This window comes from Apodemus sylvaticus, chromosome 3 (assembly GCF_947179515.1).
Source record: "Apodemus sylvaticus chromosome 3, mApoSyl1.1, whole genome shotgun sequence".
NCBI classification, from domain to species: Eukaryota; Metazoa; Chordata; class Mammalia; order Rodentia; family Muridae; genus Apodemus; species Apodemus sylvaticus.
The window spans coordinates 101049982-101076566 of record NC_067474.1 but is presented as its reverse complement, the minus strand read 5'-3'; the positions used below and the strand labels follow the sequence as shown (position 1 = coordinate 101076566).

The 26585-nt window shown below is 39.2% G+C and overlaps 1 protein-coding gene across 1 annotated transcript in view; it reads right to left on the bottom strand.

Moving 5' to 3' along the window:
- Focad (focadhesin) overlaps positions 1-26585 on the bottom strand; it is a 307188-nt gene that overhangs the window by 209262 nt on the left and 71341 nt on the right. The window contains exons 6-9 of the mRNA XM_052176733.1: positions 23896-23997; positions 19064-19268; positions 7431-7637; positions 2957-3044 (exon numbers count right to left, since the gene is read on the bottom strand). Coding sequence (XP_052032693.1) covers positions 2957-3044; positions 7431-7637; positions 19064-19268; positions 23896-23997 — 602 coding nt within the window. The remainder of the gene's footprint in view (positions 1-2956; positions 3045-7430; positions 7638-19063; positions 19269-23895; positions 23998-26585) is intronic.

Here is a 26585-nt window from a genome sequence, read left to right as displayed (position 1 = left end):
TGGATTTTTTTAAATACAATTAAACATTTGTCATTAATAATTTCTCAGCTCCTACATCCAACCAACCAAGAGACCATAAGTCCCTGATCAGCAAATAATGAAGAAAGCACACATTTGTCTTCAACAAATAAGCCAAAAATCACATTGGCAGATGCTTAAGTAAACGGCAAGGTGAAGGGTCCCAAAGTGGGATCACAGTTTGGTCCTCAAGTCAAGTGAAAGATATAAACACTATCCATATGACAGGGACTAACAGCATATGCTGGCCCTACACCTGCCAGATAGACTGTTAGAAAGTGGATCACTAAAGTCCCAAAGCCACACACGCATGAAACCCTTGCAGTAAGTGGTTCCTAATCATGGGAACTTAGGCTCATATACAGAAGCACATATACAGATGTGCAGTGAGTTAGCCATGAACAGGATCTCCTACAGACTAAAAATGGAAGGAGTTAGGATACAAGTACACTTTTTGCTCTAACTATATTGTTCAAGGTTGCTGAATAAACACTGATTTAAAGATGTTAAAGATGTTATTCATAGACATCAGGGTCAAATTGTCAAAATAATCAAGTTATTTCCCCACTACAGAAAAAAAAAATCTCTGGGCATTAATTAAACAATGTGGTATTGCCCACATTTTGTTATTGTGTTTTAAATTACTTGAAAGTCAAACCTGAACTGGAGCTGAAATACAAACACATGTTACTATGAGATATTTTCCCAAAATACTGGCCTTAATCCATAGTTGTCTACAAGTCATTTAAAAATATATTACCTTTTGGCAAAAAATTAGGAAACACATAGCACACATATTCAATATTATTATAAATTATCCAGATTTTCTCATTAGCTATTACTTATAATCAAGGCTAGTGTTATTAAGTACACAGCATATTATATTAATGGTTGCATTTTGAATTTGAAATGATTGGCATTCTCTTGATTATATATTACTTTGAAAACTAGTTTCCAACATACTAAAGAGCTTCAAATGACAGACTGTCTCAGTAATTTTCAGTGTGGTTTATTCCCTTAACCAGGCGTTGGTTTACAAGAGAAATGAAAGTCTGCAAGTGCACAGCTGCTCAAAGCATTGCTTGTTTCTGTGTCATTTTTCTATTGTGCATGAGCCAAACACATGTTTGCAACGTCAAAATTAGAAATGCAGTATCTCTAGGGCTTTGGAATTTTTTTGTCAATAAAATAATTACAATCCATTTATATAAAAAGGCAAAACTACAAGGACAAAAGACATTAAGGTCAGTGAAGTGGGCCCGTGGATAATACTGGCCCTGCAAACCCTGGTGATCTGAACTGCAGCACCGGAACAGTGAGGGTGAAAGGAAGAGAGCACTGTTATCTGACCTCCCCAGGCATGTGCTGGCACACACGTGATAATAACAATACACACCCTTATGTTATTATTTTATTTCATACATATGGGTGGTTTTGCTTGAATTTATGTCTGTGAACCACATGCATTCAGTGCTCTCAAAGGTCAGAAGAGGGCACAGGATCCCCTGGACCAGAACTGCAGAAGCTTGGTAGGCTGTCATGTTAAGTGATGGGAATCAAGTCCAGGTCCTCTGGAAGAGTGGCCAGTTCTCTTAATACCAGTTCAGAGAGATGTTTTTTCCTAAAGACAGAGCAATGTTTCTCTGGGGCTGCAACTGGAAATGATGATTAATAGCATTAGATATAAGAAATTTAGGGGGCAGAGATTTATATTTTAGATCACAAATCTCATGATATTTAAATTATGCCATAATTAAACTTTGTAAAATCAACAGAAGTAGCAGCCTGAGGCACACTGCTTCCAGGAGATGCCATGTGCACTGTTAGAAGACAAAAGTCACGCAAAGAGGACCAGGGAGGAGCAGACAAAGAACACGAGGCAAAAGCAACCTAAAAGACCAAGCCACTTCCATGTTCTGAGACCAGTTTCAAGCAACTCACTCTCAAGCTACTGCCAAATTAATGTCCCAGAAAAAGCACAACAGAAATGTATCTAAGGCACTTTAACTTTCCCATTCGTTATTAGCATGCACTTGATATTAGTTGAAGCAAAGTTAGACAATGTAAAGAAAAACAGTAAAATGGAAAAACATGTCTTATTTGCCCACCAAGGGTAGAAACTTGACTCATGTACTCCCCGTAACTAGCACATTGTGCTTCCCTCTCAGAGCCTTCACTTTCCCTTAAATCAGTTTAGACAGTCAAGGAACATCATCATTCATCTTCTAACTCAAATTAACAAAAGAACATTAATTACAACTTGATCATATGAATAAGTCTGGGTTTTCTGCCATTGTGTGTGTATGTGTGTGTGAAAGATGTGAGGTGGGGGAATATCTAGCGTGTGTGTGTGTGTGTGTGTGTGTGTGTGTGTGTGTCTATTGTGTGCTGTGTGTATAGGTCAGAAAACAGCGAGACCAACTTATGGGATCAATTCTTTCCTTCCACCAAGTAGTTCTAGGGATTGAACTAAACCTATTAGGTATGACAGTGAGTGTCTTTACCCACTGAGTCATCTCTCTGCTGCAAAATAGAATGTTAAAACAAATTTGACCTGCAAAACACTTAAGTTCTTACAAGGGTCTTATATTATTCTCATTTGGTATATGATTATGAATAGGGAAAATGCTAATGCCCATATATACATTATTAAATGGCACTGTATTGTCCCTTCTATTACAACTTAAAGTGTATGAAAGATACTAGGCAAATGATAGGATATGAGACATGCACAAGATAGCAGTAGCATAAGAAATAAGCTCTTCTTGGTAGCAGTTAGGAAGAACCCAGACTAGAAACTCAAACTACATAGAGGAGCAGAACCTGTTGCTCTAGGACACCAGGCAAGCGTGCTATGAGGAGGAGCAGGACCCATTGCTCTAGAACACTGGGCAAGTTTATGTTTACACTGTCCTCTGCAGAGTCTATTTTGATTTACCTAGGTTTAATAGTGGCTTCTGTTGACTTGCTGGAGTCTGTAGAAGTATTAAAGAAATTCCAATAAAAACCAATTTGGCAGGAAAATCCTAGAAATAGAAGAAAATGCGCATTAAAAAGAATCCAGGGACCATGACTTCATGACATGAATCCAAGAAAAATATATTTCAAAAACAATTGTAAACACTGAAAAGAATGCCTAATCTAGTCAGTACCACTGAAGAACTGGCAAACACTGCATAGAGCTGGTTAAGTGTTAAAGCAGGGGCTGAAAAGCAACAGAGTTACACCAAAATAATTCCAAGAGAACTTTGTGGTTTGGTTCACTCCTCCCTGCTTTGATTGGATGGTTAGTTTCGTTTTCTTAAAGAAGAAAATGTCCTACCAAAAAATGTTGAAAAGAATGAATCTTTGTGAGCCACGGCAACAGTCTGAAGTGCTGGACTTAAGAAGATTTAATTAGGAAAAAGTAGCTAATTTTTTTTATTTACCTCACATTATGCACAATTCTTCTATAAGTAACAAAATAAATTACATGAAATATAGTTTAATAAACTATATTATGAAAAAGAAGCATGGGTGTGAAGGAGGCAGGGATCATAATTTATTGAGCATATTTAACTGTAACAAAGAAATAAGCACAGAATATGAAATCGTCAAGTTCAGCAATGCGTAAGTAAAGTGAAGAAGACATGTACAGTAAACTCTAATCAAGATGACACAAGATCAAAAAAAAAAAAAAAAAAAAAAAAAAAAAAAAAGGCGACTTCACTCCATTCAGAAATTTTACCGAAGAGCCTGCAGAGTCAAATCATGAGATGAAGACAGACAAAAGGGAGTTCTGGGGTATACATGTGACAGCGCCAAACAGTAAGGAAACATGAGGAAAACCATCCCAATGGACCAGCACAGGGGATACTCCATGAGACCCTATCATATCTGACATAAACCAAAAATGCCCTCCATCTCACCTTTACCACGACAAGAAGGAAAATAAACTATAAAATCATCTAAATCCCACGTTAGGATCTTTAAAAACAAAACATCAAAAGAAAAAAGGTACTTAAACTTTGTAAACTTAAACTTTTGCCAAATTGTGTTTTTTGTAGTTATCTATGTTTGCTGCTTTGGCGTATAACTGAGAACAAGGAATCAGGCAAAATGATCTCATCAGAGGATGAGTTTTACGGCTTTGAAACCAATATACACCCTAGGTACATCATCACAGCAGGGTTTTGCCACATTTCCCTGAATGTCTACATGTCCATATATAAAACAGAAAGGTAGCAAAATTATTTACATTTCCAAATTTGAAATCTCCAAGAGGTTCATAGCAAAAGCATGACACAGTATACTAATAGTTTGACTGAGTGCCTTTTCCATACCAGCTGTCATTGAAAAGGAAAAAAAAAAGTTTTTGAAAACAGAACAAAAATATTGTCAAGGCTAGAACTTAGTAATCTATCCAATGGGTGGGCGCCAAGCCCTGACAGTAGTGCTGATGCTATGTTGTGCTTGCACACAGGGAACTAGCGTGGCTGAGCTCTGAGAGGCTTTACCAGCAGCTGACTGAGACAGATACAGATACTTACAGCCAACCACTGGACTGAAGATGGGGACCCTATGGAAGAAGTAAAGGAAGTTGAAGAAACTGAAGGGGATTGCAAGTCCATAGAAAGACCAACAGTATCAACTAACCCAGACCACTGGGAGCTCCCAGAGACTCAGCCACCAACCAAAGAGCTTACAGGGGCTGGTCAGGGCCCTGGCGTGTATATAGCAGAGGACTTACTGCTTTGTCTAGGCTCACTAAAAACCAGTCTGCCTAACCCTGTAAGGACTTAATGCCCCAGAGAAGAAGGATGGAGAGGGGGAGGAGAGTATCCTCCCAGAGGCAAAGGGGAGAGGGAATAGAATGAAGAACTCTGGGAGGAGGAACTGGGACAGGAGGCAACATTTGGAATGTAAGTAAATAAAATAGGTAATTAAAAAAAATAAAAGTAATCATAAATGAAAGCAAACTTCTCTGGCATGTGTGAGACCAGAGAGTAAAAGAAAAGGAGCTAGAGATTTGAGATATCAAAAACAGAGTAAATGGTGCAGGATTAAAAGGGATAAATCTTTGGTTACTTAACAAATTTTTGCTTTGGTTTATTTGACTGATAGACACCAGAACATATTTTTTTAATTTATTCGTTAAGTTCATATACATATTCAATGACATATGATCATATCGGTCCCAATTTACTCCTCTCCTTCCCCACATTCGCAAACAGCAACTCCCAGCTTCGAACCCCTCCTCTTCTTAACCCACTGGTGAGCACGAGTGTAGGGCCATCCACTGAAACAGTGGCCACACTGCTGTGCTGGGACTTCTCATGCCCCTTCCACTAACGACAACTGCTCCTGTCATAACATGCACATATCCTGCACAAAATCAACCTGGCCGTTTTACCACATGGCCCCACAACACAGCTCTTTGCTTTCTGTCCCCAAACTGCAACCTCTTAGAAATTCAAGCCCCACAGGGAAAAGCTTCACGAAGTGAAGAAGTGGCAAGAGGGTCATTTGGACCGGTGGTTAGTCCTTGCCCTGGATCCTTCTAGATCTGAAACATTCCACAGAGCTTCTGGGAGGAGTCTAAAGAATGGAGCAACAGGTTGCTTAAAGCAGTGGTCACAACACAACCCCATCCCACCCTGGGATCACATTTGTAAATGGACTCCATACTCATACCCTTTTTGATTTTGTAAGAACATGGGCTCTTCCTGGCCTGTAAAGAAAGAGTCTAACACAGAGCCTGGTAGAGAAAGGAGGGGGAGTAAATGGCTTATCTAGCTACAGGTGCCACAAGATTCTTAATGATGGAAAATCTCTGGGCTAACAGTTTGGTCCTCAATTCAAATGAAAGAAATAACTGAAAGCTATGCATATGGTAGGGACTGATAACATAGGCTGGCCCAGAAATGGTACTGTTAACAGGAAAGGCCTTCTTGTCAAGAATGTTACACTCTTAGTCATGGAAACAGCTTTTACAAGAACTTGAAAGCAGGAAAATGAAGTTTGCTTGTAGAACACACAAAGGGGAAGATGACTCTGCTCACAAAGTCCTGAGAGCCACAGCTCTCTCAGGCTCTGTCGTGGAGAGTGGACTCCACCAGCTATGCCCACAGACCATCTCCCTAGGAACTCCTGAGCTGACTCACACAGAACAGGAAGAACACATGCGTCATGCCGTGAGAGTGTCTGAGAAACGGTCAGCGCCTCACTTGTGTAAGTTACCACGTTTAGTCTGGTCAACACCTGGAGGAATTACCCAGGACCCTCTAAATTAACAAGATTATTGCTTAATTTTTTAGTAGGAGTAAATCTACTTCCTTGAAATGGAAGATCCTGAAAGAGACAAGCTTCTGATCTATGGGTGAAGGGCTCAACCAAAGCCAAGTCTACCATACCACACAGTTGGAGAAACAGGCCTGTAGAGTATGAGGATATCCCTCCCACAGAAAGGCTACGAGAGAATAAGAAGAGAGAGAGTGTGCTACTATTAAAACTGAACAGTCAGCAGATGAACCCAGTCTCAAAATACACAAGAAGTCTAGTTTATACTCCTTCAACTCAATGTACATTAGGCACTCAAGGTTCTCAAAATAATTTTCAAAATGTTTAACCTCAAGAACATTAACATGAAAAACAAGAAAGTTCATAATAAATATTAAATATATATATGTCTGTAACTATACATTTTATATATATGTTTGTGTGCATATATATGTATATACATATATACATATATGTATATGTGTGCGTATACACACACACACATATATATAAATAAAATCAGACTATATACATATGGATGTTTGATTTGGGGTTTGTTTATTTCTTTCTTTCTTTACATAGGATCTCACTAGGTTGCACTATATGCCCTGGAATCACTTTATACATAGACCAGGCTAGCCGCCAACTCTCAGAAATCCACCTGCCATTCCCTCTTATGTACAAGGATTAAAGGTGTCTGTTTTTGTTTTGGAAGGATGATCTCACTATGTTGGCCAGATAGGTCTAGAACTCAGCCTGGCTCCAAAACTTACAGCAACCTTTGTCCTCAGCCAAGTCACAATCTTGATTCACATAACCTTGTAAATAAGGTCCTGTAAGCACATTTATCTTACTCTGTCAGAATTGCTTATTTGAATTTATTCTTATATCTTGAGATCATAGAATGTGTAGATTCTGGAATATAACATTTGTTCAATATTTATATTCCATATTAATGGATGGAAACAAGGTAGACTTTGAAGTGATGACACAGATTATTTAATAATTCATCTTATAATAAATATCTGTAATAGTACTATCAAATAGCATGAGATCCAATCACATCTCACATACAATAAACTACATAAACAAAACCACACAGTTTCTCAAAGACTTTCTAAAGTGATAATCAGCAAATTAACACGGTATCTTACCTCCTCAAGAACGTTAACACTGAGCTCTAAAAGTTGAATTAAAGATGAGCATTCCCCAGTTATCTTTAAACTGACTTCACAGATACACAGCAGCTGAAGAGTCATCTGGGTAAGCTCACTTTTCCAGAAAACAGGATGGCGCAGAAGGCTTAGATATACTTCCTCCATGAACATCAGCATCTCTGTTGTCTGCATCAGATCTCTCATCTGTGGAAGGAAGTTATACTGGTTATAATTGTAGGATAACTTTAAGCTATACAATAAGTTTTCAACGGAACAAAAGTGTGAAGGAGTCATAGTTACCTGACAGAGTGTTCAGCTCCTCAAGGGGTCCAGCTGCATTTGTCACTAACCAAAGTACAATTTTTACTGCCTTTGCTGCCCTTGTCTCACACAAACTCAACAGCCAGGAGCTCTGCCACTTAGTAAAACCCCCTAAGCAAGTTCTTTGTATTTTTTCTGGCTTATTTGAAAAAAAGATGACTTAACACAAATTATGTGCAGTGCCAACGCATCAAAGGAGATTACTGCAAAGTTGATTTTGAATTCTACAACAGTTCAAGACGGACACCTAGTCATGCAGTCAGCTTTCTCACCACGCACTAAGTTCCCCTCAACAAGCTTTACCAGAGGCATCATTCAGTACACCAGAGAATGTAATAAAAGGCCATGTTTAGATGGTAGGAGTCTTCTCAACAGGTTAATGCACTAGACAGGAAGGACTGGGGTGTCCTTGAAATCCCAATTCATAAGCTATTGGTGTTCTGTTCAGGAACTTTACCCATGTGCCCATGTCCTCAAGGGTTTTCCCCAGTTTCTTTTCTATTAGTTTCACTGTGTCTGGTTTTATGTGGAGGTCCTTGATCCACTTGGACTTGAGCTTAGTACAAGGAGATAAGAATGGATTGATTTGCATTCTTCTGCATGCTGACCTCCAGTTGAACCAGCACCATTTGTTGAAAAGGCTATCTTTTTTTCCACTGGGTGGCTGTAGCTCCTTTTTTGTCAAAGATCAAGTGACCATAGATGTGTGTATTCATTTCTGGGTCTTCAATTCAGTTCCATTGATCTACCAGCCTGTCACTGTACCAATACTATACAGTTTTTAACACTACTGCTCTGTAGCACTGTTTGAGGTCAGGGATACTGATTCCCCTAGGAGTTATTTTACTGTCGAGAATAGTTTTCACTATCCTGGGTTTTTGTTATTCCAGAGGAATTTGGCAATTGCTCTTTCTAATTCTTTGAAGAACTGATTTGGGATTTTAATGGGGATTGCATTGAATCTGTATATTGCTGTTGGGAAGATGGCCATTTTTACTATATTAATCCTGCCAAACCACGAGCACGTAAGATTTTTCCATCTTCTGAGGCCTTCTTTAATTTTTTTCTTCAGAGACTTGAAGTTCTTGTCATACAGATCTTTCACTTGTTTGGTTAGAGTCACACCAAGATACTTTATATTGTTTCCTGAACAGAACACCAATAGCTTATGCTCTAAGATCAAGAATTGACAAATGGGACCTCATAAAATTACAACGTTTCTGTAAGGTAAAGGACACTGTCAAAAGGACAAAAGGGCAACCAACAAATTGGGAAAAGATCTTTACCAAGCCTACATCTGACAGAGGACTAATATATCCAAGATATACAAAGAACTCAAGAAGATAGACTCGGGAGAGCCAAATAACCCTATTAAAAAATTAACAATTAAGAGTCACGAGAGACTCTCCTCAATCTTAGTTCTCGGTCCAGAGAGATCAGACAGACTGAGGTACACAAACATAACCCAAAGCCAACATCGTGGGGGTCTAAGCCCAACGGGCGTTGGCCTGCACCCAGGCCCTGGGCTGTTGGGGGGCATCGGGGTGCCAACCCAGCCAGGAGTTTTTTTGCCTGGGCCCGGCGCGAACTCCAACATTTTGCCTAAAGAACGCCAGAGAGCTCTAGCAGGCAAATCCGGCTAACAGGCATATCCCGAGGCTAACATAGCAGGGCTCCTGGCCCCAACAGGCCCTGGACTGACCCCAAGAACTGGGCTGCCCAGTGGACCATCTGTGTGCCAACCCGCCCAGGAGGTTGTTACCCCAGCAGACTCTTCCAGCACTTTCAGGGCACATGCGCACACACGCCAGCCATCCTGGCCACCTGACAGACACAATTAACAGTCATAGCCCGAGGGGAACTTTGCTCAGACCTTGGCCTCCCAGGCTTTTGCCTAGACTCAGGGCCTGAGCAGCCAGGCTAGCCTTGGGTGCACCAACCCTGTTGGGAGATCAGCTGTCCAGCAGAGTGATCAGCACGCAAAAAAGGTCTCAGCAGCATACACCCTTCAGCACTCCCTGAAGGTGCAAATGGGCACCATCTGTTTCACAGTCACAATCTGGGGCAAAGCACACTAGGGCTGCAAGGGCACCTAAGAGGAGGACATCAGCAATCTGCTACAGGGGAAACCCAGACATATAGTGTTGCAGTAATAGCCCCAGACCCCCTCAGGAGGCCCAAACACCAGGCAGAGACAAGACCAACTAACTCCAGAGAACAAGATGGCAAAGGGCAAATGCAGGAACGCTAACAGAAATCTAGGCAATATGGCAACATCTGAACCAAGCTCTCAAACATCAACACGTCCTGGTTATGCCAACACACCAGAGAAACAAGATTTAGATTTAAAATCACTGGTCATGATGCTGCTAGAAGAACACAAAAAAGACATAAATGAATCTCTTAAGAAATACGGGGAACATGAATAAGCTAGAAACCCATATAATGGAAACACAAAAATCACTTAAAGAAATGCAGGAGAATAATGCTCAAGAGATAGAAGCTAATAAAGAAGAAACGCAAAAAAAAAAAAAAAAAAAAAAAAAAAAAAAAAAAAAAAAAAAAAAAACCTTAAAGAAATGCAGGAGAACTTGAGAGAACAGGCAGAAGTCATGAAAGAGGAAACACAAAAATCTCTTAAAGAATTACAGGAAAACACAAACAAACAAATGATGGAACTAAGCAAAACCATCCTGGATCTAAAAACAGAAGTAGAAACAACTAAGAAATCACAAAGGGAGACAACTTTGGAGATAGAAAACCTTAGAAGAAATCAGGGGCCAGAGATGCAAATATAAACAACAAAATACAAGAGATGGAAGAAACAATTTCAGATGCCGAAGATACCATAGAAACCATTGACTCAACAGTCAAAGAAAATGCAAAATGCAAAATGCAAAAAGCTTGTATCCCAGAACATCCAGGAAATCCAGGATACAATGAGAAGACCAAACCTAAGGATTATAGGTTTAGATGAGAGTGAAGATTTACACCTGAAAGGGCCAGCAAATATATTTAACAAAATTATGGAAGAAAACTTTCCCAACTTAAAGAGAGAGATGCCTATGAATATACAAGAAACCTACAGAACTCCAAACAGAGTGGATCTGAGCAGACACACCTCTCACCACATAATAATTAAAACGCCAAATGCACTAAACAAAGAATATTAAAGGCAGTAAGAGAAAAAGGCCAAGTAACATATAAAGGAAGACCTATCAGAATCACACCAGACTTCTCACCAGAGACCATGAAAGCTAGAAGATCCTGGGCAGATCTCATGCAGACTCTAAGAGAACACAAATGTCAGCCAAGAGTACTATACCTAGCAAAACTCTCAATCAAAATAGATGGAGAAACCAAGACATTCCATGACAAAACCAAATTTACACAGTAAATTACACAGCAAGATAGTAACCTTCCTTCATTAAACCCAAAAGAAGATAATCACTCAAATATAAAAATAACATCAAAAATGACAGTAATAATCACTATTCCTTAATATCTCTTAACGTCAATCGACTCAATTCCCCAATAAAAAGACATAGACTAACAGAATGGATAAGGAAACAAGACCCTACATTTTGCTGCATACAAGAAACACACCTAAATGTCAAAGACAAAAACTACCTTAGAGTAAAAGGCTGGAAGACAACTTTACAAGACAATGGTCACGGGAAATGAGCCAGAGTAGCCATTCTAATATCAGATAAAATTGACTCTCAACCTAAAGTCATCAAAAGAGACACTGAGGGACACTTCTTGCTGGTCAAAGGAAAAATCCACCAAGAAGAACTTTCAATTCTGTACATCTATGCGCCAAATGCAAGGGCACCCTCATTCGTAAAAGAAACTTTACTAAAGCTCAAAGCACACATTTCACCTAACAAAATAATTGTGGGGGACTTCAACACTCAACTCTCCTCAATCGACCGATCAGGAAAACAGAAACTAAACAGGGACACAGTAAAACTAATTGAAGCTTTGGACCAATTGGATTTGACTGATATTTATAGAACATTTCACCCTAAAGCAAAAGAATATACCTTTTCTCAGCACCTCATGGTACCTTCTCCAAAATCAACCGTATAATTGGTCACAAGACAGACCTCAACAAATACAAGAAGATCAAACTAATCCCATGCCTCCTATCAGATCACTATGGTATAAGAGTGGTTTTCAATAGCAACAAAAACAACAGAAATCCCGCATACACATGGAGACTGAACAATACTCTACTCAATGACACTTGGCCAAAGAAGAAATAAAGAAAGAAATTAGAGACTTTTTAGAATTTAATAAAAATGAAGGCACAAAATACCCAAATCTTTGGGACACAATGAAAGCAGTGCTAAGAGGAAAACTACTAGCCCTGAGTGCCTCCAAAAAGAAAATGGAGAGAGCATACACTAGCAGCTTAATGACACACCTGAAAGCCCTGGAACAAAAAGAAGCTATTTCACCCAGGAGGAGTAAAAGACAGGAAATCATCAAACTCAGGGCTGAAATCAATCAAGTGGAAACAAAGAGAACCATACAAAGAATCAACCAGTCCAGGAGCTGGTTCTTTGAGAAAATCAACAAGATATATAAACCGTTAAGTCAGACTGACCAAAGGGCACAGAGAAAGTATCCAAATTAACAAAATTAGAAATGAAAAGGGAGATATTACAACAGAAACTGAGGAAATCAAAAAAATCATCAGATCCTAATACAAAAGCCTATACTCAACACAACTGGAGAATCTGGAGGAAATGGACAATTTCCTAGAGAGATACCAAATACCAAAATTAAATCAGGAACAAATAGATCATCTAAACAGTCCCATAAACCCTAAAGAAATAGAAGGGGTCATAGAAAGTCTTCCAACCAAAAAAAGCACAGGATGGTTTCAGTGCAGAATTCTATCAGACCTTCAAAGAAGACCTAACACCAATACTCTCCAAACTATTCCACAAAATAGAAACAGAAAGAACACTACCCAAATCCTTCTAGGAATCCACAATTACTCTGATACCAAAACCACACAAAGATCCAACAAAGAAAGAAAACTTCAGACCAATTTCCATTATGAACATCGATGCAAAAATACTCAATAAAATTCTTGCCAACCAAATCCAAGAACACATCAAAACGATCATCCACCATGATCAAGTAGGCTTTATCCCAGGGATACAGGGTTGGTTCAATATACGGAAATCCATCAATGCAATCCACTACATAAACAAACTCAAAGAAAAAAACCACATGGTCATTTCATTGGATGCTGAAAAAGCATTTGAGAAAATTCAGCATCCTTTCATGCTTAAAGTCTTGGAAAGAACAGGAATTCAAGGCCCATACCTAAACATCGTTAAAGCAATATACAGCAAACTGGTAGCCAGCATCAAACTAAATGGAGAGAAACTTGATGCAATCCCACTAAAATAAGGGACTAGACAGGGCTGCCCACTTTCTCCTTATATTTTCAATATTGTACTTCAGGTACTAGCTCGGGCAATTAGACAACATAAGGAGGTCAACGGGATACAAATTGGAAAGGAAGAAGTCAAACTATCATTATTTGCAGATGATATGATAGTCTACCTAAGTGACCCAAAAACTCCACTAGAGAACTCCTACAGCTGATAAACAACTGAAGCAAAGTGGCAGGTTATAAAATCAACTCAAGCAAATCAGTAGCCTTTCTATACTCAAAGGATAAGCAGGCTAAGAAAGAAATTAGGGAAATGACCCCCTTCACAATAGCCACAAACAGTATAAAGTACCTTGGGGTGACTCTTACCAAACATGTGAAAGATCTGTATGACAAGAACTTCAAGTGTATGAAGAAGGAAATGGAAGAAGACCTCAAAAAATGGAAAAACCTCCCATGCTCATGGATCAGCAGGACTAATATAGTTAAAATGGCCATTTTGGCAAAAGCAATATACAGATTCAACGCAATACCCATCAAAATCCCAACTCAATTCCCCACAGAGTTAGAAAGAGCAATCCTCAAATTCATCTGGAATAACAAAAAACCCAGGATAGCTAGCTAAAACTATTCTCAACAATAAAAGTAGTTCTGGGGGTATCAGTTTCCCTGACCTCAAGCAATACTACAGAGCAATAGTGTTAAACTGCATGGTATTGGTACAGTGACAGGCAGGCGGATCAATTGAACAGGATGGAAGATCCAGAAATGAACCCACACACCTATGGCCATTTGATCCTAGACAAATGGGCGGAAAACATCCAATGGAAAAAAGATAGCCTTTTCAACAAATGGTGCTGGGTCAATTGGAGGTCAGCATGCAGAAGAATGCGAATTGATCTATCCTTGTCTCCTTGTACTAAGCTCAACTCCAAATGGATCAAGGACCTCCACATAAAGCCAGACACTCTGAAGCTAATAGAAAAGAAACTGGGGAAGACCCTTGAGGACATCAGTACAGGGAGAAAGTTTCTGAACAGAACACCAATAGCTTATGCTCTAAGATCAAGAAATGACAAATGGGACCTCATAAAATTACAAAGTTTCTGTAAGGCAAAGGATACCATCAAGAGGGCAAATCAGCAACCAACAAGTTGGGAAAAGATCTTCACCAACCCTACATCAGATAGAGGGCTAATATCCAATATATATAAAGAACTCAAGAAGTTAGACTCCAGAAAACCAAATAACCCTATTAAAAAATGGAGTACAGGGTTAAACAAAGAATTTTCACCTGAAGAACTTCAGATGGCGGAGAAGCATCTTAAAAAATGCTCAACTTCATTAGTCATTAGGGAAATGCAAATCAAAACAACCCTGAGATTTCACCTTACTCCAGTCAGAATGGCTAAGATTAAAAATTCAGGAGACAGCAGGTGTTGGAGAGGGTGTGGAGAAAGAGGAACACTCCTCCACTGCTGGTGGGGTTGCAAATTGGTACAACCACTCTGGAAAGCAGTCTGGCGGTTCCTCCGAAAACTGGGCACCTCACTTCCAGAAGATCCTGCTATACCACTCCTGGGCATATACCCAGAAGACTCCCCACCATGTAATAAGGACACATGTTCTACTATGTTCATAGCAGCCCTATTTATAATTGCCAGATGCTGGAAAGAACCCAGGTATCCCTCAACAGAAGAGTGGATGCAAAAAATGTGGTATATCTACACAATGGAGTACTATTCAGCCATTAGAAACAATGAATTCATGAAATTCTTAGGCAAATGGATGGAGCTAGAGAATATCATACTAAGTGAGGTAACCCAGACTCAAAAGGTGAATCATGGTATGCACTCACTAATAAGTGGATATTAACCTAGAAAACTGGAATACCCAAAACATAATCCACACATCAAATGAGGTACAAGAAGAAAGGAGGAGTGGCCCCTGGTTCTGGAAAGACTCAGTGAAACAGTATTCGGCAAAACCAGAACGGGGAAGTGGGAAGGGGTGGGTGGGAGGACGGGGAAGAGAAGGGGGCTTACGGGACTCTTGGGGAGTGGGGGGGCTAGAAAAGGGAAATCATTTGAAATGTAAATAAATTATATCGAATAAAAAAAAAAAACAATGAATTCATGAAATTCTTAGGCAAATGGATGGAGCTAGAGAACATCATACTAAGTGAGGTAACCCAGACTCAAAAGGTGAATCATGGTATGCACTCACTAATAAGTGGGTGTTAACCTAGAAAACTGGAATACCCAAAACATAATCCACACATCAAATGAGGTACAAGAAGAACAGAGGAGTGGCCCCTTGTTCTGGGAAGACTCAGTGAAGCAGTATAGGGCAAAACCAGAACAGGGAAGTAGGAAGGGTTCGGTGGGAAAACAGGGGGAGGGAAGGGGGCTGATGGGACTTTCGGGGAGTGGGGGTCCAGGAAAGGGGAAATCATTTGAAATGTAAATAAAAAATGTATCAATAAAAAAATGAAAAAAGAAAAAAAAAGAAAAACACAGAAGCCATAATATATTTCAATAGTTACTACTCTATATTTCTGACTTACACCTGCTAATTATCCCATAATGGTAATAATGTCTTTTTTCCTTTAATTAATTGAACAAGAAAGAGAAACTGTAATGGAATATATTCATATATCTGTATATGCAATGTATACATATATAAGTATATTCCTCAGCATATACGTATTAAATAATTATTAAAAATTTAAATAAAAAAATTAACAATTAAAAATTATAAACAAAGAATTTTCACCTGAGGAATATCAAATTGCTGAGAAACACCTAAAGAAATGTTTAACATCCTTAGTCATCAGGGAAATACAAATCAAAACAACCCTGAGATTTCACCTCACACTAGTAAGAAGGAATGGTTAAGATCAAAAACTCAGGAAAAAACAGGTGCTGGGAAGGATGTAGAGAAAGAAGAACACTCCTCCACTGCTGGTGGGGTTGCAAGCTGGTACAACCACTCTGGAAATCAGTCTGGCAGTTCCTCAAAAAACTGGGCATGATACTACCAAAGGACCAAGCTATACCACTTCCGGGCATATACCCAGAGGATTCCCAGCATGTAATAAGGATACATGTTCTACTATGCTCATAGCAGCTGAGCCAGAAGCTGGAAAGAACCCAGATATCCCTCAACAGAGGAATGGATAGAGAAAATGTGGTATATTTATACTATGGAATACTACTCAGCTATTAAAAACAATGAATTCATGAAATTCTTAGGCAAATGGGTGGAACTGGAGAATGTCATCCTGAGTGAGGTGACCTAATTGCAAAAGAACATACATGGTATGCACTCACTGATAAGCAGATATTAGCCCAGAAGCTTGGAATATCCAGGAAACAATTCACATATCAAATGATGCCCAGGAAGAAGGAAGGAGAGGTCCCTGGTCCTAGAAAGGCTCAGTGCAACAGTGTAGGGGAATACCAGGATAGGGAGGTGGGAAGGGGTTGACTGGGGAACAGGGGGAGGGAAGAGGGCTTATGGGACTTTTAGGGAGGGGGGAATCCTGGAAAGGGGAAATCATTTGAAATGTAAATAAACAATATATCGAATAAAAAATAAAATAAAATAAGAAAATCCCAATTCAATTTACACCCTGCAGCTCTATTCAAAATTCTGGAGTTAAGGGTGTGGTCCTACTCATAGCAATCATAGTATTTCCCAGGGATTATAAACAGTGGCACATCTGCTCCAGTCGGGATGCTTGTGTGTGATAGGTTCATGAAGAAAAAAAGCCTACCTACTCCACCACTGCTTATCACTCATTAGAAAAGGAAAAATCAATACAAATCATACACAATTAGAGTTCCTAGAAAACCAAAAAGATTCCAAAAGACAAAGCGAAAAGAACATCAAAAAATAATTTATAAATAAAATATCAAGAGTCAAAGAGCTAAATTATATGGTGATTTATTTCCTTGAGTATATTTACTCTGCATACTGGAAACTTTCCATTAAAAAAAATTTACTTCCGCTGATTAGCTATAAAAGTTCTCTGGTCTTTAGCATTACCAAAATTCTTAAGAATAAATTCAAAGTAATGTTCTATCTCTATGTAAAAATAGATCATGGAACATAGTTAATGTAGGATGTGACAAGAATAACTTAAAATAAAAATCAGCTACACAAACATAAAATGCAGAAGGCACTGGTTGAGGACGAAGCCAATCGTGAGTCTCACTGACTTCTCTCACCCTAAATCCAACCTGGGGAGGTGGCGGGGGTCTCCATCTCACAACAGAGTAGTTATTTCAGTGTGCTCCCTTCCTAGTGCCCAGGAGAGACAGAGCTATATCCACAGCACTGCATTCAGCTCTGAGAAGGACATTTCTGAGTTGTACATACAGAGCACCTATGAGTATGCTAGAACAATAAACAATGAAAACTGTGGAAGTTATTTCATGGGAAGAAACAGTTCTTTTGTTGTTTGTTTGTTTTAAATGATACCCAGTATACAGAAAGGAGAGAGATAGGCAAGGAAGATAAAGAAAGAGAGAGAAACCCAAGCAATATCAGACACAGATAGGAGGTCAAAAGCTTGTGTCTTATTATAGGAACAAGGGAGACTAATATATAATTGTTTAATAAGTCAACAGAAGTACTTGAAACCAGTATTAACTCTCAGGAGTATATTCATGAGCTTGGGTTTTCATTGTTTAAGGGAAGTAGATTAGGCAGTCTCTAGGACTCCTTGTTCTCATTCTTTCTCTTAATAAAATAGATTTGTTGCATGACTAAATCTGATTTTTCCCTTTTTCTCTCATCTATCTTACTAGTGTCCCAAAACCACTCCATAGTTGGCTTCCACAAGCATCTATGCTTCTCATGAAGAAAGCAAACATTTACCACACCTCACAGAACATGGCAATAAAGGCATGGTCGGAAAACTACCCCAGCTGAAGACCTTCTGCCTATATTTGCTTTATTACCCACGCAAAACAAAAGCTTTGGAAAAGCCACTGGAGAATTCATTTTAATTAACTTTTCTCTGCCTTGATTACAGGAAAGTGCATTTACGAGCCACAGAGGAAAGAGTCACTCTAGTCACTCCTTGCTAATACAGACGTAAAACAGGTCATCTGTGACCCTAAGTGATCACTTTGAAATATATCCTCAGATTCCTTCCATCCACCAAGCAGCATGGCAATCAGATCCCCACAAATGGCCTGACCTTGTTCTTGGAATGGGATAGCCTGATAAATGAACCACTATGCTAGAATCACAGCACACTGGCAACTGTGTGCTTTCTAATCTGCAGCCATAAAGATAGCGACTAAAATCTCTCTCTCCCCTCAACTCCCCTGGCACTTTACTCACAACTCTCTATCCCATGATCCATCACCTACAGGGAATTATGAGAAGTGGCATATTAACCCATTTCTTACACTGTGGCCTTCCAAACAGCAAGAGCAAGGCCTTCCAATGGACACTACAGGATAGGTGGATCAAGTGGCACTCCCTCAGCAGGCTGAGTTGTGCATCCTCACAGTGGGTCTGCTCACAGGCACTTTTTGTTTAATTTGCCAGAGGTGTTTTAGTTTATTCTGTTCTGTTTTTCTTCCACTTTTTAGTACCCAGCACAAGGAGAGCAAAGATTGTCTTCTCTAATGACTCTTAAAGGAGTTTTCATTGCTACTAATCTCAAAGTAGACAGTATTGATTTATACTTCAGTGAATACTGCACACACTATTAAATCTGGATTTTTTTTTTTAGTGCCAGCATTTCTAGACAGTCTCCCAAGTTTGACCAGTTCCTCCAATCAATCACCTAGAATCAAGAACTACCAAGTGTGAACTAACAATAAGCAACACTAACTGCACATTAGTGGAGGAAGTGAACAATGTGGGGCCGTACCTGCAAGCATGGAACCATGTCACAGAACACCTGAAGCATGTGCTGCTCCAATACTGACGGCTGCGCTTCCTCACAAACACCTCTGGGCGGAAGTAAGACTTTGAGCAGGGACAGTCGAAGTTTAGCATATTCTTGTAACTGGGATGGTTCACAGTAGAGATACCATAGAAATGGTGCCATTATTTGAACACATGAAGCTTCTGACCTGCAAATCATATAACTGTTAGTCAATCACAGAGTTGAATATGTTAATGTCACTGGAAGAAACAGCCCTTCCCTCAAGGGAATAAAAGAAAAGATTCACTCTGGAATGAAATGATATAACTGTGACCCAAAAATACACATATAGGTCTTCCAAATAAAATGCTCCAAGCTTCAACAAGGAAACATGTTCACAGTTTATATATCAAGAAAGTTAAAACACAAGTCATTTTTTAAATGCACTGGTACAAATATCAGAGGCAGTTAGCGGGATGGGGGGGCTGCGGGGGGGGGGGGGGGGGGAGATCTCTCCTATAGCCCTCAGATGCTGTGGTGAAATTTTTAGCTTTGGAGATAGTAGAAACCAGTGATCTGTGATGTTCATAAATTCCGAAAAGTTTTTATTTGTCACTGGAGGTTAGAACCAAAACAAAAGTTGACAAGAAATGTAGAGCTCACAGTAATCTATAATTGGACTCTGGCCTTGTAACATTCCAACTGCATAGCACTACAGCTCTATCTCTGCAGACACAGCTTCTTTCCAGGAATTCCCCTTCCTCTATCAAGCAGTGAGTGGCACATACAGACCTACAACTGTGCCACCTCGTAAACAGCCACAGATAGCATCAAGCAGCTTCTGAATATACTCTGACCTAATGGGATCTTGGCTAAAAAGCCCTTATTCAGTGTAGAGATTGACTCAGGACCAAGAGGCACTAAGCCAGATTCCCAGGACTGAAAAACATGTCTCTCACATTAGAGTAGAGGTAACACTTCAAAACCATCTGAGAAGAATTATAAAAATTACAGCTATCAGGATATATTCTCCAGGGGTATCACTTGTAGAAAAATTTTGTGTGTGTGTATGTGTGTGTGTGTGTGTGTATGTGTGTATGTGAGTATGCATATATGTATATATATACACACACATATATAATAAGCCCATACAATCATCCTATTATTGTGACAGCTCACATTTGTAGTATTCTATGATTTGCTTTTCCTCAATTTTAATTACCATCAGTTGACAACCTGAAAATACTTAATGGAAAGTTTCAGAAATAAATAGCTAATATGTTTTAAGCTGTGCTGGTGCTGAGTAGTTTAGGAAAGTGTAAAACAACTTCACTCTACTCCTTCAGGACACAGACCAAGCATGCTATAGGTGATCCTCTAGGGAAGCAGTTCTCAACCCCTTTGGGGGTCAAATGATCTTTTCACAGGGGTCACATATCAGATCATACATTACAATTAATAATAATAGCAAAATTATAGTTAAGAAATAGCAAAGAAATAATTTTATGGTTGGACTCCCAAAACATGAGAAACTGTACTTAAGGGTCACAGCTTTTGCAAGGTTGAGAACTACTCTAGGCCATCCTCAATCTCTTGGCAGCCATCTTGGTGTCAGGCCAACTGTATTATAATACTGTCTGTACACAAGTAACACTTATTTTACTAATGACACCAAGGAAGGAAAATAGTGATTATGGAAGTACCTAAGTGTCAGTGAGAAGCCATTTTCACTGTCATTCATGAACAAGTGATATCCCTCAACTTAGAAAGGGAAAAAATGCTCAAGTCACTAAGATCGATGGTAAAGATTGTTGATAACCTTTCTCTCTCTCTCTCTCTTTTTTTTTTAAGCAAACAGCATCTCTATAGTACACATATTTCAATTTTTTCCATAAGTTAAGGCATCCACTGGATAACTTTAGTGCCCCCCACCATGAATAAATAGGGCTATTTTATTTTTACCTTGTTAACCTACAGAATATAAAAGTAACTCTATTTTATGGTTTGAATTTATTTGATCCTTACCAGATCTTTATAAAGACAACTGACTGATTGATCCATAGATAGATAGACAGATAAATGATTGATAGAGAGATAGAGAGATAGATGATAGATAGATAGATAGATAGATAGATAGATAGATAGATAGATAGATAGATAGGACAGACAGACCGAGGTGTGTGTGTGTGTGTGTGTGTGTGTGTGTGTGTGTGTAGCTACAGAAACTGAGATACAAATGAAATAGTTGCCCACAATCTCTTCAAAGAAACTTCCAAGTTAAGGAGTAAGATTATGTATCGACATATCTTCAGTAGATTCATTATATTCTAGTAACTCCTAATCCCAAGATACTATCATGTCAGAATGAGCATTAAATGTAAAATAAAGACCTGAACAAACCATTAACAACTTCCACAGTCTGACAAAATAGTGACCTGGATCCTAACACTTCATGGTTCAGCCTCTGACTATCTTGCCAGCCTCACTCTCCATTTCATCATTACACGCACTCCAGGTCTTCAATCACCCCACTGTGCCTACACTTGCAGATCCTACTATTTCTATCATCCTTCAGTTCTCTACTTTGCAATGACTTCCTGGAGTCCCTTCCCTTTCCTGAGGGCAGTCTGTGGTCAGATCACCGTTATGTGCTCCCATAGCACAACCATTTATTATCATGGTATGTGCAGCATCTATATCCCTTGCCAAACTGTAATCCAAATGAGGACACAGACCATAGCCTTCTGTTTACTGCTCTGTCACCAAGACTGTGTGTACCAAGCACCTCTTCTAAGAAATGTGTAATCAACTAACATGGCTACCTAAAGTTGCAGATATTAAAAATTAGCATGCATCAGCCAAATATAACCTTATTCTTTTTTTCATTTATTTTAGTGTTTGCATTTACCATTAATAAAAAATAATTAACTATAAATCAAGCATTTTTTAAACATGAGTGAAACTGTATTATTGAGCTTCCTTAATGATAAAGTACTATTTAAAAATTTTCCTTGGAGCTGGTAAGATAGCTCAGCGGTTAAGAGCACTGACTGCTCTTCCAGAGGTCCTGAGTTCAATTCCCAGCAACCACATGGTGGCTCACAACTATCTGTAATGAGATTTGATGCCCTCTTCTGGTGTGTCTAAAGACAGCTACAGTGTACTCACATAAAATAAAGACATAAATCTTTTTTAAAAATTGTCCTGGTTTAATGTTTTTTCTGATTTCATACTCTGCATTCCCAGAGTTCTGTTATGACTCATTGATATCTCAGGAAGAGAATAACACAAAAGGCTCCCATGCCAAAGTGATAAAGAATATTTAAGATGTGAAACAATGACTTTCTATTTGCACAAGTGTCTATTATACTTGTGCTCCCCACTGAAGAAGACATGGTAGACAACAGCTAAAATAGAGACAAACAACAGGGCTGCAGGACCACCTCTGCCTTCAACATTCAGTTTTCCTGGAATATACCATGTAATGTGTTCTCCCTTGTTCTCAAGCCATGTGTGAGGTTAACAACCTTAAGGTTCCTAACCTAAAGTCCACAACATTGTTAATGTACAGAATTCTCAGTGAAAGTAAAATCATAGCACAGGCTTTTAATAAATCAAAGTAGAACTTGCTATAAATACTGCCCCAAAGACCTAGCATGAAGATATATTGACAGTTCAATAAGTCTACCCTAAGAATCTAGTTTAGTCAATAATTCCCACCATGTAAAGAATAGACTGCCTTTACATTTTGTCTCCTTTACACAAGTGTAATGAACTGTCCCTGTTCTTATTAAATTACCAACCTACCTGTATTACCTTCTAAACAACTTAAAAGTTGCTGCTCCTCAATTAGATCTAACAGTACAACCAGAACTTTTAATTCCATATTGCAAAGCGCAATCCCATAGTACAATTTTATAATTGAAATTACCTTTTGTAGGGCCAGCATGAGAGCACATACATTTAATCCCAACACTCAGGAATCAGAGACAAACTGAACTAAGTTCAAAGCCAACCTGATCTACACAGTGAAGTCCAAGCTAGTCAAGGCTATATGATACCACAGTATCTCAAATGGAGTGGGGAGGTTACAAAGAAATCTAAAACAATGTTATAATGACTCAAAGAAATTCCATGAAGCCAATATACTTATAAATTTACTTGAGGGTTTGTTTGTTCTGGGTAGAGTTGAATAAAGTTTATCTAGTAACTATTAATACCATACCAATGAAAACCAATTTAAGATGAAGACAATTTTAAACCACCACCTTCTTGCAGCTGATTACACGGTACTGCAGCCTGAATATCTATATAGTAAGATAATCCCATTCATGGGCTTTGTTCTCAAAACTTTGAGATTTTTTTTTTAAGGCACCTATAAATGTCTGTGCATTATGAAGATGATGGAACAGGATACTCTCAGGGAATTTTAATGCGCATAGCAGAGAATAAAACCAAGAATAAGTTTAATAATGTTACAAATCAAACTGCAAGTTGTTGTGGAGACACAGAACAGAGACACCTCAGAGCCTGCAACAAGCAACAATGGGGAACAAAATGTAGAAGGAAATTTAAAACAGCAGGCTTTGTCAGGGAATGGGACAATCAACAGAGGTAGGTAGTTACTCTCTACTGATAGTTCAACAACCAATAAGCCTGGCAGATCATGTTCTCTTACTGCTAAAAAGAAAAGAGAGCGTACAGCCAGCTCTAGAACATTTCTTCTCCTTAAGGACTTCATAGTCACAGCAGCTAAAAAGAGAACAACTCACAGATCCAGCTCTAAAATTAGCACACCCCATTCTGTGTCCTTCGTTTATTTTGTTTTACGTTACCTTTCAGGGCATTGCTGGAAAAAAGCTGTCAGCTGCTGCAGAAGTAGTGGCCAGCAATCAGGCCTGTGCTCAAGCACGGTGATCAAAGGATGAGGAGGATTTCTGAGAAACACAGGAAATCATATTGTTAGCTGTCATTTCAGGAGTACGCATTCTCTCTATCCAAATATAGCAGCAGAAAAGCCAGCGCCAGCTACAGATGTTTCCCAGGATCTATAATGTCATAAAACTATCACTTCCTGAACTAGGGAGGTGGTTCATGAGAACTGACTTTTCCTGCATTCTATCTAATTCATCTCCTGAAAACAGATCCAGAGGCTCAGAGGTCTAAACTAGAAAATGGGTCCCACTGCCCATTTTCAAGACCAGGGCCTCACATGTGCTAGGCAAGCACACGCTTTACCACTGAGTCACACCTGCAGGATGCAAAGAAATCCTTAGGGACAACCCTCTGGATTCTTTTTAAATGTTTGTTTGTTTGTTTGTTTGTCTATCTGTGTCTTTATTGTACCATAGAACATGAGTGGAAGCCATGGGAGAACTTTTGAGAGTCAGTCTTGCCTTATTATCTTACTTTGACTGCAGAGTATCCTGCCCTCTAGGCAGTGAAGCTGCTTCCAAACAACTGTCCTGTCTCCGATTCCCATCTCCACATGGGAGTGTGAATACTGATGCACTCTCCTGCATCTGATTCTTTATGTGGGCTCTAGGAATAAACTCAGGCTACCAGTCTTTCAAGAGCTTTTCCCACTCAGCCATCATCTCAGCAGCTTTGTAAAGGTCTAACCCAGCCTAAACTCAGAATCATAATCCTCCTGCCTCTTCAGATATTCTAACAGCATGTATCATGGCTCTTCTTGGTTCTTAAAGCATGGTGGGTTTTCCAGCATATCAGCGTCATTACCTAGAAAGGGAGAAGCACAAATCCCCATAGCCCACACAGAGCTCCTAAGGCCCTGGCATAAAGTACAGGTCAGAGTACAGCTCCCACCCAGTGCCTAAGCCTCAGTTCCCTTGGGGTTTCTAGGAACAGTGTTCACACATAAGCAACTTTTAAAAACTCTATAGGTAATTCTAATTCTAGTGGAACCACACTCTGACAGCTGAAAAGGGAAATTCCTTGTATTTTTTACAAGGGAAAAAATAAAAATAAAAAAACAAAATAAAAGCATCTAAAGAAGGAAGTAAAGGGTAGGGATTTTTCCATTTATACTGTCTTTTACGATGAACAAACTTTAGTAGATCTATCACAGTTAAACTTGAAATTTGTGTTAAATAGCTCTCTGACAGTCCTCCCCAATTTCCAGCTATTATACCTTCATCTCTTTATTTTTTGCTTCAAGCTTACCTGCTCTACCATGCACTTATCCCATAGGCCAGTGGCTTGCTCATTATCACGCAGGCTATTTCTGACTGTCAGATTACCACCATTGCTAAGAAATAGTCCCACCCAATATTTTACACCAAGCCTCAAAAACATCAAAATCAGGTATATAAATCCCAAGCTCTTTGGCAAGTAAAGCTATCCAGAATCACCTTCCACCCCGCATGTCACAGATATGAAGTCCAAATATCCCAAGTCCTAAATGCCACCAACACAGCACAGCAGAATAAGGTCCTGAACACTAATGGCAGGTACTGGCCCTATATGCTCTTCCAATAAGCTTGCTGGAGTAAGTAGTTTTGTAAAGGACCAGTCACTAATCCTCCAGCTAAGGGTGCTATTCATGGCTATTTAGGAAGAAAAACTAAAAAATTAACAACAAAGCTTTTATGCAATCACAAAGTCCTGAAATGATTTCCAATTCTTCTCTTAGAAGTCAGTTCTTCAAATGATGCCCATGAAGAAGTATGGAGAGGGTCCTGATCCTGGAAAGGATTGATCTAGCATTGGAAGGGAATATAAGGACAGAGAAAAAGGAGGGAGGTGATTGGAGAAGGGATGGAGAGAAGAAGGTTTATGGGACATGGGGGGCGGGGGGATCCAGGAAAGGGGAAATAATTTGGAATGTAAACAAAGAATATAGAAAATAAAAATATTTAAAAAAAAGAAAAAAAAAAGAAGTCAGTTCTTAGAGAGATGGCAAAGTTATTCAGAGCACCAGTTGTTCTTCAAGAGGGCCTGGGTTCAATTCCCAGCACCCCATGGTAGCTCACAACTGTCCATACCTTCAGTTCCAGGGCATCTGACACCCACATACGGCCAAACATACAGGCAAAATGCCAATGCACATAAAATAAAATTAAAAAAGAAAAGAAGAGAAAAAGAAACAAGCTCCTTACTCCACTTACCCTCTCCTCTTCCTGTTCCCCAAAACCCTACTGCCTCTCCTCAACCCTCTCACCTTCATTCCTCTTCCTGTCTCTCCTACCCCAACAAGATAACAAGGACACATCAATTTCCCCTTGAAAACACATCCAAATTAAACCAGGTCAATGGAAATAAAACACAGTCATTTTAAAGTAGAAGAAATGGCACACATATGCAGCCAACTTTTATTCTGACACAGCTCTGTTCACTCACAATGTTAAGGAACCACTCACTTTGTTGCAGGAAATGAAGGGCCTATTTCACCAGCTATTGGATTCAGCCAGTTCCAGTTAGCATCTCAAACTTAATCCCTAAAGATTAGATTAAGTAGAATATATGAGAATAAAGGTCCAAATTACTGATTTAGACCTTGGGACAA